Source organism: Myodes glareolus, chromosome 13 (assembly GCF_982192425.1).
Source record: "Myodes glareolus chromosome 13, mMyoGla1.1, whole genome shotgun sequence".
Classification (NCBI taxonomy): Eukaryota; Metazoa; Chordata; class Mammalia; order Rodentia; family Cricetidae; genus Myodes; species Myodes glareolus.
Genome location: NC_142038.1, coordinates 63,435,998 through 63,449,926, shown reverse-complemented (window position 1 = coordinate 63,449,926; position 13,929 = coordinate 63,435,998). Strand labels below are relative to the sequence as shown.

General features: G+C 46.1%; 1 protein-coding gene across 3 annotated transcripts in view; it reads left to right on the top strand.

The window, feature by feature from the left end:
- Mapre2 (microtubule associated protein RP/EB family member 2) overlaps positions 1 to 13,929 on the top strand; it is a 140,305-nt gene that overhangs the window by 48,150 nt on the left and 78,226 nt on the right. Inside the window, exon 1 of one of the 3 annotated variants that reach the window (XM_048442630.3) lies at positions 2,336 to 2,567. The exons of the other annotated variants lie outside the window; for them this stretch is intronic. Within the exon in view, the coding sequence (XP_048298587.1) occupies positions 2,449 to 2,567 (119 nt within the window). The 5' untranslated portion in view covers positions 2,336 to 2,448. Of the gene's footprint in view, positions 1 to 2,335; positions 2,568 to 13,929 lie in introns of those variants that run through there. 3 annotated transcript variants of the gene reach the window in all.

Below are 13,929 nucleotides of genomic sequence, written 5' to 3'. Positions count from 1 at the left end.
ATGTTTTCAAATTATTACCCCTGTTACCCCTGCATCTTAGAGGGTAATGACCGCTCTCAGGAACTCTCCGGGTCCCTTTATAGTAGCATGGCTCAGAGCGGTCATAGAGGAAGATTTACAAGAGCTTGAGAGTCCCTATCCCTCCCTTTTCAGCCTACCAACTACATTTTTGGCCATTGCTCCCTCCTTCCTGAACAACCGGACCAGGGTGGATAGGCAGGGACGGTGACTCTGCAAAGCAAACGGTTGGTAGAAATGGGTTTAAAGCAGTGGACTGGACATTCAAATTTTGACCAAATTAATCCTCACCATAGTACTAATTGTATCTAACAAATTTAAATATGAGATCATGCCAAAGTGAGCTCCATGAAAGAGCCCCCATTGAGAGGGCACAGTGGGAAAACAGTGCATTTGATCCGCGGGCAGCGGTATCTTTAAAGTTCAGACTACAGGAAAGGGAAAGCTTCTGAGGGAGGAGAGAAGTCAGTGGAGAAATTAGCAAGTGGGTCAAGTAACAGAAACAGCAAAAGGAAGTGTGCGTCGAAATGCCTCCTAACGGCCACAGTCCCAGCTTCCTTTAGCTCCCTTTAGCTGCCTGTTGGATGTGAACGAGACCTGGTGTGCCTCTTGTACTTAAACATGTCTTCGTGCTCCTTAGTAAGTCTTATGTCAGAATCGGATCCTGCTTGGATGAGGAAAAACAACTATCATAAGATGGATTCAGAGGAAGGAACCAGCTTTTGTCCTGTGGAACTAACTGAACAAGCAGAGAAATAAAATTATTAAAATCACTGGCCAAAAGTCGAGTATAAAATAGAAAGGAAATGGGGAGGGGCTTGCTCGAGATTATCATTACCATCTGTGCTGTGGAACATTTGATTCCAATCCCAGAAGGTTGACACAGAAATAACTTATAACTGGGGACACATGCTGCGGAATTTTCAGGAATGACAGAGTTTTTGTTATTAATATCTGTATCACACTATGGGGATGATGATAGGCCACATAGTGGCCAATGGTGGAGGAAGCCGTAACTGGGAACTTTGCGCTTTATCCTCACTCATTTGGGGCCTTTTACACCCCCAAATTTTCTTCTTCATCCACTCTACGGATGTCCAGAGAGAGCTTCTAATGAGTAGAGAATCCAGACTTTCTTCACTCCAAGTGACAGCGCTGGTCCTTGGTGGGTGGGAGCTGTTTATTATCGAAATCTCAGGCTTTGCAAGGCACTTGCAATTCTGTACACATTCATCTCTTCAGAATATTTTGGACACGTACTGAAATACTTCTTACCTAGGTTTATAACATCACAGGTCACTTGTGGGTGGTCACACTGGTAAAAAAAAAATGTGTCATTTGCTAGTCTGCTTCATCACTTCCGGTGTGATCTTTTTCTAGCTTGCTCATTTTTAAATTGGGGATAATGGTTCCTGACTTACAGCAAATTATTTGCAGATAACATTTACACTGCTAAAACAGCCTGAGCGTTGAGCTTCCAAATGTTAAATGAGATGGTCACTTGTTTGAGCCATACATTAATAAAGGACAGAGAATTGGTGATAGGAATCTAAGGGCAGGGTAAAGAATTAGGCGACAGCTGAGCCTTGGGGCATATATAATCCTAGAATTTGGTAATTTGAATAAGGTGATCATAAGTTCAAGAACAGCCTAGTCCTAACACGAGCCTGCTTTTATAAAGGAAAAAAGGTTTACACTAATGGTGATATTATAAACTGGTAATTACATAAATAATTTTTTTTAAAAAATCACTCTTGGGAAATTATTTTGCACAGAGTCATTTAATTTGTAACGGTCGTCCTCACGGTATGGTCTCAGATGTAGTTTCCATACAGGTTTTATTTTTCTGCTTCTTTTAAGCAGGAGGTGGCTGCTTTGGAGAATAGAGGACAAGGGAAAGCTTAACCCTTTTAGTCCCCCACCTTCCCTAGAAGCTAGCCTCCAGGTCTTTGTGGATTTGTCCTGCAACCTGACCACATTTCCTGTCCTGGGCCTTGGAGCTACCCCAGGCCTGGGCATGAATCCTTTTGTGTGTACAGCTGCAGGGGCAGCTTGGTCTGAGAGGAAGCAGCTAAAGGAAGAGCCGGTTCTCTCTCGGGCTCAGGGCGGGTCCATGGCAGATGCCGGCCAGCCCCTTGCTCTATAGCCTGCAGCCCCGGGCGCTCACGCTGAGCCGCTCTGCGTGAACCTAGGCAAGTCTACGAGTTAGCGGGTTGCTATGGCGACACTGGGCACGTGATCAGTCGCTGCCGCTGCTGCAGGCGCCCTGACGTGAGAGGGCGTGGCCTTCGAGGGCGTGGCCTTGGGAGGGCGGGGCCGGGCGCGAGCAGGAGCAGAGCGCGGCTGCAGAGTGAGCAGCAAGCAGCGGGGAGACACAGCCCTTCGCCCCAGCCAGCCTCCGCGTGTGTTCCCTCTGTCGGGAGAGCGCCAATGCCTGGGCCGACCCAAACCTTGTCCCCAAATGGCGAGAACAACAACGACATCATCCAGGATAACGGGACCATCATTCCTTTCCGGAAGCACACAGTGCGCGGGGAGCGGTCCTACAGGTACTGGCACGGTGGCTGCGGACGGTCCGTCCCGTTACGTAACGCGGAGGCCGGGATTGCTTGATTGTAGGGTCCTGTGTCGGTGGGGTGAGCATGGAGGCTTCCGCGGGTGAATAGGTTTGTTGCCTGCAAGAGGTCTCCCTCCATCTCTTCCCTGCATGCCATCTTCCCGCATCCCCGAAGGGACACAGGCTCTGCACTTCCTCTCCTTCTTCCCTTTTAGCATTTAAAGGAACCATTAGGTGGCGGGCACTAAAGGAGCAAACAAACGGGAGAATGGCGAGAAAGGGAGGATGGTGAGGAGCGCGCTTGCGCTTAACCTGGGAAGCATGCAGGAAAAGATGGAATCCTCTAGATGAAGCTGCAGTGTGTGATGTTAAACCGCCAGATTGATGGAGCTTTGTAAGAATTCTGCACGCTGATTGGTGCAAGGATTGACAGCAGAGGTCACAGTGTCAGACATTCACCAAAATCTCTCCACGGAAGCCCAGGCTGATTAGAAAGAGCCTAGACTGTTTCAGACCTGGGGGTTAAAAAAAAAAAAAAAAGGAAAAACAAAAACAAAAAAAACCACAACGACAAAAAGAAAGCCCACCAAAACCCAGCACTGCTACGCATTTTCTGAAGAGTTTTATGGCCTCTGCATGGGTGGAGGAGCCCTTCCTTCTTATTTACACTAGAAAGGTGATTCCTTATTTTTTTGCTGAGGTCTGATTTGAGGATGGGAATGCTATCGGTCATTGTATTGTGAGCCTTTTGATTAATGAGTTGCCTGTGTGGTTGGCATCATTTTTGCATTAACATATCTGGCAATATGTTCCCATAGATAAGCTCATTAAAATTGTTTGCATTGTTTAATAAGGATAACAATGTGATGCAGAATGTAGCTTGATCTTAGGCAGCTCAAGGCCAGACGTACAGGGAGACGGATAGCTCAGATTGTATTTCCTCTGAAGTTCTTTTGTACTGAGGTGGTTATTTTTAAATGTAACCTTCAAAACCACCAGCGATGCTTTTGCTTTAAAGTAGAGCACACGTACCTGCAGGATGCAGCCTCTGAGCCAGTGAGCAACAGGAAATAACTACTTTGAAAAGTAAGCCTGCCATCTGAATTCTCAAATAATATTATGGGCAGAATATTCTGTGTTCAGATTCTATGTGCACATCATAAAGGAGACTCCCAAACTCCCCACTTTTATTTCCTTATTGAGTAGAGATACCATTTGTTGTCTCAAAAGGAGGGAGGTGAAAGCAGCCCTTTGGCCTATTACATCTCTGGCAGTTACATAAATACTTGAAGTTAATGTTGGCTGCCCCCTCCCCTCAGATCACCAAGTCTCACATCTTATGGTTCCAATGAATAGAATTGGCACGGCACCCTCACGGATGTCAACTGATTGTTACTCCCGTAATGTAAGCCACAATTGGTCCTCTTCTGGAACTTCTGGAACTTGCCTTTTGGGAATCCTGCAGTTGGAAGGTCCCTCTCTTTTTCACCTTTCTCTTCTGGGTGAACCTAAAAAGAGAATTTAAAAAAATGAACAAAATCAAGTTGCTTTGAAAGCTCACTTATTTGAGCTATTCTTGTAGGCAATACATTTGAAGCCCTCATTTCCTGAGCATCTTAATCCCTGCTATGTCAGTAGCTGCTGCTCCTGGGATGGAGCACACATTTTACCACGTGGGCCGGAGGAAGTTGCCTCGTTGGGCTTTATTACTCATGTGAACCAACTCAACATGGTAATGGAAAACCATTTGCCAAAAAGGTCAACTGGCCCCTTCTTGTAGGGGGAAAAAAAAGATAGTGCTTTATAATGTTGTGTTTTTAATTCAAGTTATTCCTTCTAATTATTAAATGATTTCCGCTTTGCTTTTTGATGTTTTATGGTAGCGCCTTAAATTCGATACAATTAAAAAAGAGAAAAGCCTAAATTTTTGGTGAAGATCCGATTACACTGTTGACTTCTCTGGAAACCCTGTGTTCATATTTTATAGACTAGGATTGCTGGGCGGTGTAGTGAGAGATGCGTTGGCTCCGTGAAGAAAGCTGCCAGCACAGCTCCATTCCTGCTGTATAGCGTACAGGACACCCCCGGAAACAGACGCCCTGGGTGTCTCCCTTGGTCTGCTTTCTTTCAAAGTGAATGAGCAATACAATATAATTACTGCATATTTCTTTGGAGAGACCTAAGAGAAGGGAAAAAAATGTGACACATTTTTCTATCCAGGAAGCATTCCGTCCTTATTTTGGCATCCTAAGACCGGAATAATATAGCTATCTGATTGCTGAGGAAACTTGGAAGGCAATTTGGAAGCCACAACAGAGGTTTAACCAAGCAGAAGTTTGACCTTGGCTGTAGGCGAGGTAGCTTTCAACAGTGAGATATGCCTGGAAGTTTTCGGTGAGGTGCCTGGGAGAGCCTGAGTGTACTGAGGGCCCTGGCAACACCAGAAGCAATTCTGGTCCTGGCTGTTTTACTGATTCCTAGGTCGACTCCAGCAGCCTGTCTCTCAGGCTTTATTTCCTGACATGGCTTCTTACCATGAAGATTATGTAGTCCTAGTCTTTTTGGTTTTGTTTTTTGTTTTTATTTTATGTCTATTTTGCCTGTATATCTATGTACTACCTTCATATAGTGCCCTCCAAGGCCAGAGGAAGAAGGTGTTGTATTTCCTGGAACTGGTGGTAGAGACAGTTATGAGGCTCAGGGAAATGAATCCAGGTCCTCTGTGAGAGCAACCAGAACTCTTAACTTCTGAGCCATCTCTGAGCCATGTCTTAAGTCCCTTTAATTCTACTCTTAAAGAGATGTAAGGCCTAAGAGCATACGTGCAGGTCTGTAAACAGGGATGCTTTGTTACCAAAGAGGAACACTTTGGGGAGCTTAGACTGGAGTACACCTCACTTTGCTGGCATTGCAGGCAGGAGAAGGCAGGAACACCTAGGAAGGACAATGGCATTCCTCAAGGACCACTAATGTGCAGGCGGTCGCTCTGTCTTCTTTTAGTTTCTTTTGCTGTTATTTATTTAGGGTGGGTGGGTGCACATACCACAGATGAAATTTGCTTGAGTGTGTTCTCTCCTTCACCATGTGACTTCTGGAGATCAAACTCAGGCCCCTGGGCTTGGAGGCTAGCTAGCGCCTTTACCTGCTGAGCCATTCCCTAGGCCAAGTACCAGATTGTTCACAAAAAGAATGAGATGTGATCCTGGTCCAGACATCATAAGGCAGGTATCAATGCATGTAAATAGTGCCCATTATTTACAGCCTGAAGTTGAATAGGTAACAAATCATGATCGAAAGCCCTGTGCACTTTAATTAGAAAGCAGGATTCCCTTTTTTTTTTAAAAAAAAAAAAAAAATCACGTCTGTGTTACAAATTGCACTGAAAGCAGTCAGGTATCAGAATGACCCAGTAAAGCCATCCGAACACTTTTCTATACCCACTGCACAACAGAGCGCCTCCAACCCCAGCCTCCCCACTGCAGTTAGGAGCCCAGATATTTTAAGAGCAGCTTAAAAAATAAATGTGGTGAGGGCCATCCAAGGTGACAGTCTTAAATTCAAAGAGCAAATGAGTCGTGGCCTGGACCTCCCTGGAGAGGCTACTCCCTGCAAGTCTGTTCTACGCAGATGCCGGTCGGAAATGAGATTTATTAACTGGCCTTCTTCCCACAGCATCTTTGTTTGCATACTCCAGGCTTTTGAGAGGGAGCATATAGAGAGGACTATCTCAGAATTGGTTTTCCAGCTTGCAACTCGTGTGTCTGGATACTTTAAGGAAAAAAATGACTTGGCCCCAGGAAGTGAACTGTAAAGCAAAGCAAAAGCGAGCTAATGAGCCTCAAATAGTCACCTAGAACATCCAGCCTGTTTTGTTTTGTTTTTAAGTGAACTCTTGTTTAGGAGCAAAGAAAAATATCCTGTGTATAGATCTAGAAAATATAGGATTGTGACATTGTGTTCCCAATCGGTAGAAGCTGTTACAGGGTGTAGATTTCAGATGATACCCCTGCAAGAACACCAGTTACACACACGAGAGGTCTAGCCTCACCTGCCTCCATTTTCTATCTGTAATCTAATAGATTAGTGTCAAAGGAGCGGTTTACAAATACACTGATTTTGTGTTTAGTATTTGACTTAGGGCTCATAAAACCCAGGAGGCTACTTAATGTTGCACTAGGCACTCAACTTTGAGACTTCTTTTAGGGGGGCCTTCCTCAGAGCCTCTATGAAAGGGATGTGGATGCTTCTGACTTCCGGGGGAGGCTGGCCTGCGCTGTGGTGTCCATTTGTGGTGCAGGAAATCAACAGAGCCGCTGAATGAGCTCACCCTCTAGATTCAGGTTCGCTTTTCGGATGCAGCATCTTTTCTGTTCTTAGGGACCATGTGTAGGTGAAACAAATAATCTCTCAGATTCCAGGAGAGGCAGCTACTGAGTGATATAAACATTCCATTTGGATGGGGAAATTCTATAAATGTTTGATTGTCTTCTCTGGCTGTTGTCCGTGCTGGATGCCTCTTCAAGATCTCAAGGGCTAGCGAAGTTACAGGTTGGAACCGCTCATCCTCGGTCTCATCCAGATTTTTTTGTTGTCAGTATCTTGCTCAGTCAGCTAGGAGTAGTGAGTGGTTTGCATTTCCTGAGTGACTCAAAGTAAGAAAAAATATCCTCAATTTGCCATGAGAAAACTCAAGACTTCTACTCAGCAGCAATCAGGACAAGGGAGATGCGCCTCTCCTGGTGGAGAAGCAGTGAGCGTAGCTTACCTCATGAAGGGGCAGACCCTGGGGTCACCTTCCTAGCCAGCAGTTTGATTCAGGGGCTAATGTAGAGAGAGCCCTTGCACTGTCTCGATCCTCAGAAGCTCGAACAGACTACCTGGTCCATCAGTGTGAGGGATGCAGGGCGATAGGTGTGGCCCAGGCAGCTGCTCAGGCTGATCCCAGAGTCCCTCATCCTGACTGAGGTTCCAGAAGTGACCTGAAGGTTTACCATGGCTCGTCTGAGCCTGTCTTAAATTGTGCTCATTTCGCTTTCAAGGACAAATAGATTCGCAACCACTTCCTTTTTGAAGAATCATGTTTTACATGATGAATTATGTTAGAATACTTAAAACCTGGATGTGGTGGCACATGCCTGTAATCCCAGCACTCAAACTATAGAAAATAGGAGGATCAGGAGTTAAAGGCTGGCCTACCTTCTGTGAGCCCCTGTCTCAACATGGAAAAAGAAGGCGGTGGTTTCGGGCTGTCTTTTAGCTGTGTGATTATGTAATACTGATCCTGACCTGGTAATATTATATCCAGCCGTGTCACATGCACTGTTTAGATGCCTGTCTCAAACAGCACTGCATGCACACCCCACTAGTGGTCTTTGAGCTTCTTGCCCTGCTTATCTTGAGTCTGATTGCTTATCTTAGTATCTTTGGCCCTTTGTATTTATTACTATTTTGAGAAAATTCTTCCCAAGTGGAAACCCCCAATTACATATGCAATGAAAACGTACATGTTATGCAACTTTTGTTTAATGAATCAAAATTTTTGTTACTTGCATCCCCAAAGATAAACTGTTTACTTTAATGAAAACAATCAGTAAGGCTGAGCAGACTTTTATAGACCTGCGCAAAATAATTTCTCAATAAATTACCCAAAAAAGGACACGGTATTTATTTTCCATCCGATCACTCCATTTTAATTAGGATTTTGCTCACTCGAATCAAGACAGATGTCCTTAAAAAGCCTTTTCTTCCTTCTGAAGGAGGAGGGGTTGGTGGCAGCTTTTAGTGTCAGTGCCCCTCAGTGCTTAGCTAGTTAAGAAAACAGGGTTCAAATCCAGCGTTCCTCGTGTGTCTGCCCCTAGCGTGACACCATCAGGTTGGTCTTGACTTTGGGATAGAAAAGAATGCAGGTGAGGGATTTAAGAAGGAAAATAATTTGTATGCATGTGTGCACATGCATAGGAACATGTAGCTGCACATATGTGCACATGGGCAAAAGTCTGCATCTTCAGTGCCAACAGTATTGTTTCTTAAGTCACCGGCATCTGTAACATTCTATGGGACAGAACTTGGGGAAATCTAAATTTTAATTGTGCACAGGGGGCCGTGTGTGGAAGTGTTCCCTGTAATCTTGGCACTAGGGATCTTGAATTCGAGACCAGCCTGGGCAACATAGCAACTTTTAAAAAAAAGAGGAAAAAATTCTGCACAGAATTGATCTTGAGGGTTCCGGTCTGTGCTTACTGTTACAGGAGCCCAGGTGACAGTGCATCTCCCGAGAGCGCCTTGAGTGTCTGTAACACCTCTTATTTTGTTTTACTTCACTTGGAAGACATTAATTCCTTGTTCTTTATTTAGTGCCAGCCTGCCCGGGCAAAGCCCTGAGAGGTAATTTGTCAGAGGTGGCAGAGGCATTGACATCTCTGGGAGGCTCTCGTATGCCCACTGTTAACTCTGAGTAGGAACAGAGGCAGCCTTTTCTTAGGAGCCCTCCGTGATGACTACAGAGTTTTCACTTGGTGCCGCAGGAGTCACAATCAAGTGGCTCTGCTGAAATGGGCTCCTCCGCTCCGCCCTAGCGGCTCCACCGCAATGGGCTCCTCCGCCACCGCCTTAGTGGCCCTCCTGAAATGGGCTCTGCCGCCGCTGCGTTCCTTACCACTCTCATCTGGTCATTCTAGAGTGCTCAAGCACGTTTCAGCCTGGAAAGAGGGAACTATTTTGTCATCAAGTTTTACACAGTTGCCATTATGTTAATATTTAAACCCAAATTTCCCCTTTAGCAAACAAACTTCCTTCTGTTGCCAGTTTGCTCATGAGGGCCCTTAGAATACAAGGGTAAATAATGACAGTACCTCCCTGTAAGGGAGAGGCCAGAAGCCTAGGCTGCAACAAGGAGAGAGTCTTGGTGGAGAGGCCCAAAATGGAGAGACACCCCAGAGAAGACCCATGTGTTTGTTTTATCTTGGGTATGGCTAACATTGGCTCACCAGATTCAGCCAGACCTGGCCAGCGAGCCCCAGGGGTCTTCTTGTCTCTTTGTCCTCAGTTCTGAAAGTATAGGCACTCGCTGCTACACCCTACTTTACCCCATGAACTGTCTCTTTGCCTCTCCCTCTCCCCCATTTTGAAGCAAGGTCTTATGTAACCCAGGCTGGCCTGAAATCGCCATATATCCAAGGCTGGTCTTGAATTCCTTGTCCCTTGGTTTCCTTAGTACTGGAGTTAGAAGCATGTTCCATTCAGGACCAGCTACAAGTACTACTTTAAATGCTTCGTTCATTTGTTTGGTTGGTTTGATTTTAATTTTTCTAGACAGGGTTTCTCTGTGTAGTCTGGGCTGTCCTGGAACTCTCTCTGTAGACCAGGCTGGCCTTGAACCCAGAGATCTGCCTACCTCTGCCTCCCAAGTTCTGGAATTAAAGGCATACACCACCACTGCCCTGCTAAAATTTTATTTGTTATTATGATGCATGCGTGCATGTCCATGCACATTTGTGGAACTCAGAGGACAATTCTGTATAGTCTATCAACTCCTTCCACTTTTACACAGGTTCCAGGGATTAAACTTAGGAAGTTTAAACAGGGAAGCAGCAAGTGCTTCCCCAACCGAGCCGTCACACCAGCTGTGTAAGCACAGTTCTTACATTAGAGCCTCCCAAGTCACAGATACACAGTGCTCCTCTGTCATCGCCTTGAGGTCTCACACTCACTTTGTTCGGCTTTCTCCAGTGCACACTGTGCTGGTTTGGGGGGTGTGTCCAGCCTGCTTAGTATGCTCAGTGACTCTTGGCCTAACTGCACAGTCGTCCTCCGTGAGGATTGTTTTTCAGTACCCTCTTTGCAGTTTCCTTTTCTTCCTGTTTATTGAGCACCTGCTGTTTGTCAGGTGCTGTGTGGGGTCCTGACGTTGTATGAAGACAAGGAACTGCCGGTTTTCAGTCAGTCTAACCACAGTCCTCTGACCTCTGACCCACCTAACCTCCCACTTTAGGACAATTACACACACATACACAGAGAGAGAGAGAGAGACAGAGACAGAGACAGAGACAGAGAGAGACAGAGAGAGACACACAGAGAGAGAGAGATAGAGAGAGAGACAGAGAGAGAGAGAGACAGAGAGAGAGACAGACAGAGAGAGAGAGACAGAGAGAGAGAGACAGAGAGAGAGACACAGAGAGAGAGAGACAGAGAGAGACAGAGAGACAGAGAGAGAGAGAGACAGAGAGAGAGACACAGAGAGAGAGACACAGAGAGAGAGACACACAGAGAGAGAGAGAGACAAAAAGAGAGACAGAGAGAGAGAGAGAAGGAATATCAGTATCTGCCCTTAAAGTAACCCGCAGGCCCCGTGATGCTGGCCGGGCAGCCAGCCATCCACAAGGAGCATGCCTTCCTGCACAGGCAGCCTCCTCACCCAGCAGGCTGGATGAAGTCTGAGAGCACCCGAGGGACACTGCCAGTTAAGAAGGAACAAAGGACAGCTTCGCATGCAATAACTTCACCGTGCTATAGCCTTGAAGTAAACAGACTCTGGGGTGTGTAACCAGACGGACTCTGCTAGAAAAGGAGGAAGCAGAAACAGGGGTCCCAGGAGGGCCGGCTTCTCAGAGGCAGATGTGTGCAAAGTGTGGAGAAGAAGGAGGGTTTCTGGGGTGAGTGTCCGGCTCTCCTCCCCTCTGTTTTTCTTTCCCTCCAGGCAGAGTAAATTCGCTCTTCCAATAATTCTCGAGTAGCAAGTGCTATAAGCACTAAGTGAACCTAGGCTGGCTGTGGCCCCAGCAGTCGGGATTAAATGGGCCTCCTCCAGATCTCTTACTGGGGCCTGAAACTCATGATAAATCTGCAAGTACGTGGTGTTTGGGGAGTTGACTCTCTCTCCCTGGGGTTTCTGAAACGCGCACAACAGTGACTTCAAGATGTCCCCATGAACTGCACTGGCTGCTTCTGCTTCCTCTGTTCCTTTGCATTTTCTGTCCAGATCCGGCACCTCCTTCCTGCCGTGTATTGGGGTCTGTTGGGTGTTCAGAGTGCCCAGCCAGAGAGCTGCTTGGACTCTAGTGAGCAAAGCTTGGCTCTGGCATAAGACATATGTTCTCTGCCTCAGCCTCAGTCCAAACCGTATGACAGGGCAGATGCTCCCTGCCTCCTCAAGCGTCATTTCCCTACTGTACCTAGGGAGGTAACAGTGCCAACCCCACGGGGTTGTTTTGTGGACTGAATGAGCCCGGAGCATGAAGAGCTCACACTGTTGCCTGGGGCAAAAAGTCCCGTACAGAAAGCTAGCTACTAGTTAGCATCTGTGACTTTCTACCTGCCTTTATAATCTGTGATCTTTGTGTCCTAAGTACCTGGCACAATTCATGACTCTTGGCAGATGTTCTTTAAAAATCCCCTCGACTTCATTAAGAATTCATTTAGAAACAATAAACTGAATCTATTTTAAGCATGTAGCTCAGTGGGTTTGGGTAAGGTCAGTCCTGAACATTTTCATCACTGCCCCCCAAGTTCCTTGTGCCCTTTACAGCCCGTATTTCCTCTCCCCACAGCCCCGGGAACCACTGAGACACTCTCTGTCACAACGGTTTGTGTGGAATGGGATCAGATGGGATGCACGGCTCAGCATCTGGCTGTTTTGACTCAGTGTCAGGAGTTTGAGATCCAGCCACAGTGGCCGTATCCACGGCTGTACAGCTCTTTCCTCTTTACTGCCGAGTAGTATTCCATCATATGGCAAACCATCTTTTGTTTATCCACTCACCAGCTGCTGAACATTAGCATTTTCAGTCTGGGGTGGTTAAGAATAAAGCATCTGAATATTCATGTGCAAATCTTGGTGGGGACATGTTTGCTTTTCTCTGAGGTTAATGCCTAGGGAGGGAAATGGTTGTGTTTAGCTGTGTGTTTGTGGGGGTGGGATGGAGGAGGGAGAGTGTGTGCCCAAGAACAACCTCAAGTGTCCTGAGGTGCTTTCCAAATCTCATTTTTTTTACAACCGAGTCTCTCTCACTAGCATGAAACTCACCTAGTAGTCTGTTCTGATTGACCAGTGAGTCCCAGGGAGCCACCTGTCTCCACTTCTCCAGGGTTTGAAGCATGTGCCATGCCTCCATGCCTGGTCCTCTATGTGGGTGTTGAGAATGCTGGTGCCCTTTTTACCAGCTGAGCCCCCAGCCCCCAGTGTTTAACTAGAAGCATCTGAAAGCAGTTCCTCAGAGTGGTTGTACCTTCTCCCGCCCTCATCAGAGCCCTGGCCAATGTGGACTGTCCCTCTCTCAGGTTTGGGCATTTTTTGTGGGTGTATAGAGGTGTCTTGTTAAGATTACAAATTACAGTTGAGAATCTTTGCATGTGCATATTGACTGAATACATTCTTTAGTGACATGTCCAACTCTTTAGCCCATTTTTAAAAGCCGTAATACAAAAGAATCATTAAAAGTGTGTTCTAAGCCAGGCGGTGGTGGTACACACCTTAAATCCCTGCACTCAGGAGACAGAGGTTCTCTGAATTCGAGACCAGCCTGGTCTCCAAAGGGAGTTTCAAGACAGCCAGGGCTGCACAGAGAAACCCTGTCTTGAAAACTAAACAAAACAAAAAGTATATTCTAGGTGTTTTAATGTAGTCTCAGTTTAGATTTTAATGTGTGTGAGTCTTATGTGTTTAACCTGCACAAAAATCCTTCAAGAGCAAAGGATGCTCCTTCTGGCCTCTCCCCACAGGTCTGCAGTAGTGCTCATAGTCACTTTCTAAGTGCAGAGTAAAATGCCCTCAAACAAAATGCCTGTAACTAGAACCGTTTCCTGTTTCCGATGTGTTCAGATCTGGGGGTGCCTCCAGAGCACACTGCGAGGAGCATCCCTAGTCTGAGACTCTTATCTTTCAGTGCCCCCAAATGTCAGATCCTGGAGCCGTTTGTATTTGAGATGTGGGAATTAGGGAGTGCGCAGCCTGTGCACATCAAATGGTATTGTAACAGAATAATTATAGCTGTTTAGAAAAACGACTAAATCCATTTTGAAATGCCATGTGAAGGTGTTAGGTTTGGAAGCTGGCCTTTCTTTGCCGTTTTGATAGACATGAAGTGCCCTTTTACCTCTGTAGAGAATGCTGTAATTATGTAGATAATCTTCTCTTTGTGCCCTGGTTCCTCTTGTGCTAGATCAAAGGTTCTGCTATTAAGATGAAGAATAAAATGTGTGTAGAAACCGTTCAGAGACAACTAGGAACATTTGCCTGGTTTCAGAATCTCACCTGGAGAACCAAACAGTGGACGCCCCCTCATTTAAAATTCTGTGGCAGGCACCTACCCCTACTCCGTTTCCCTTCTCTCTCATTTGACTGGGATTGCTTGTTGGTT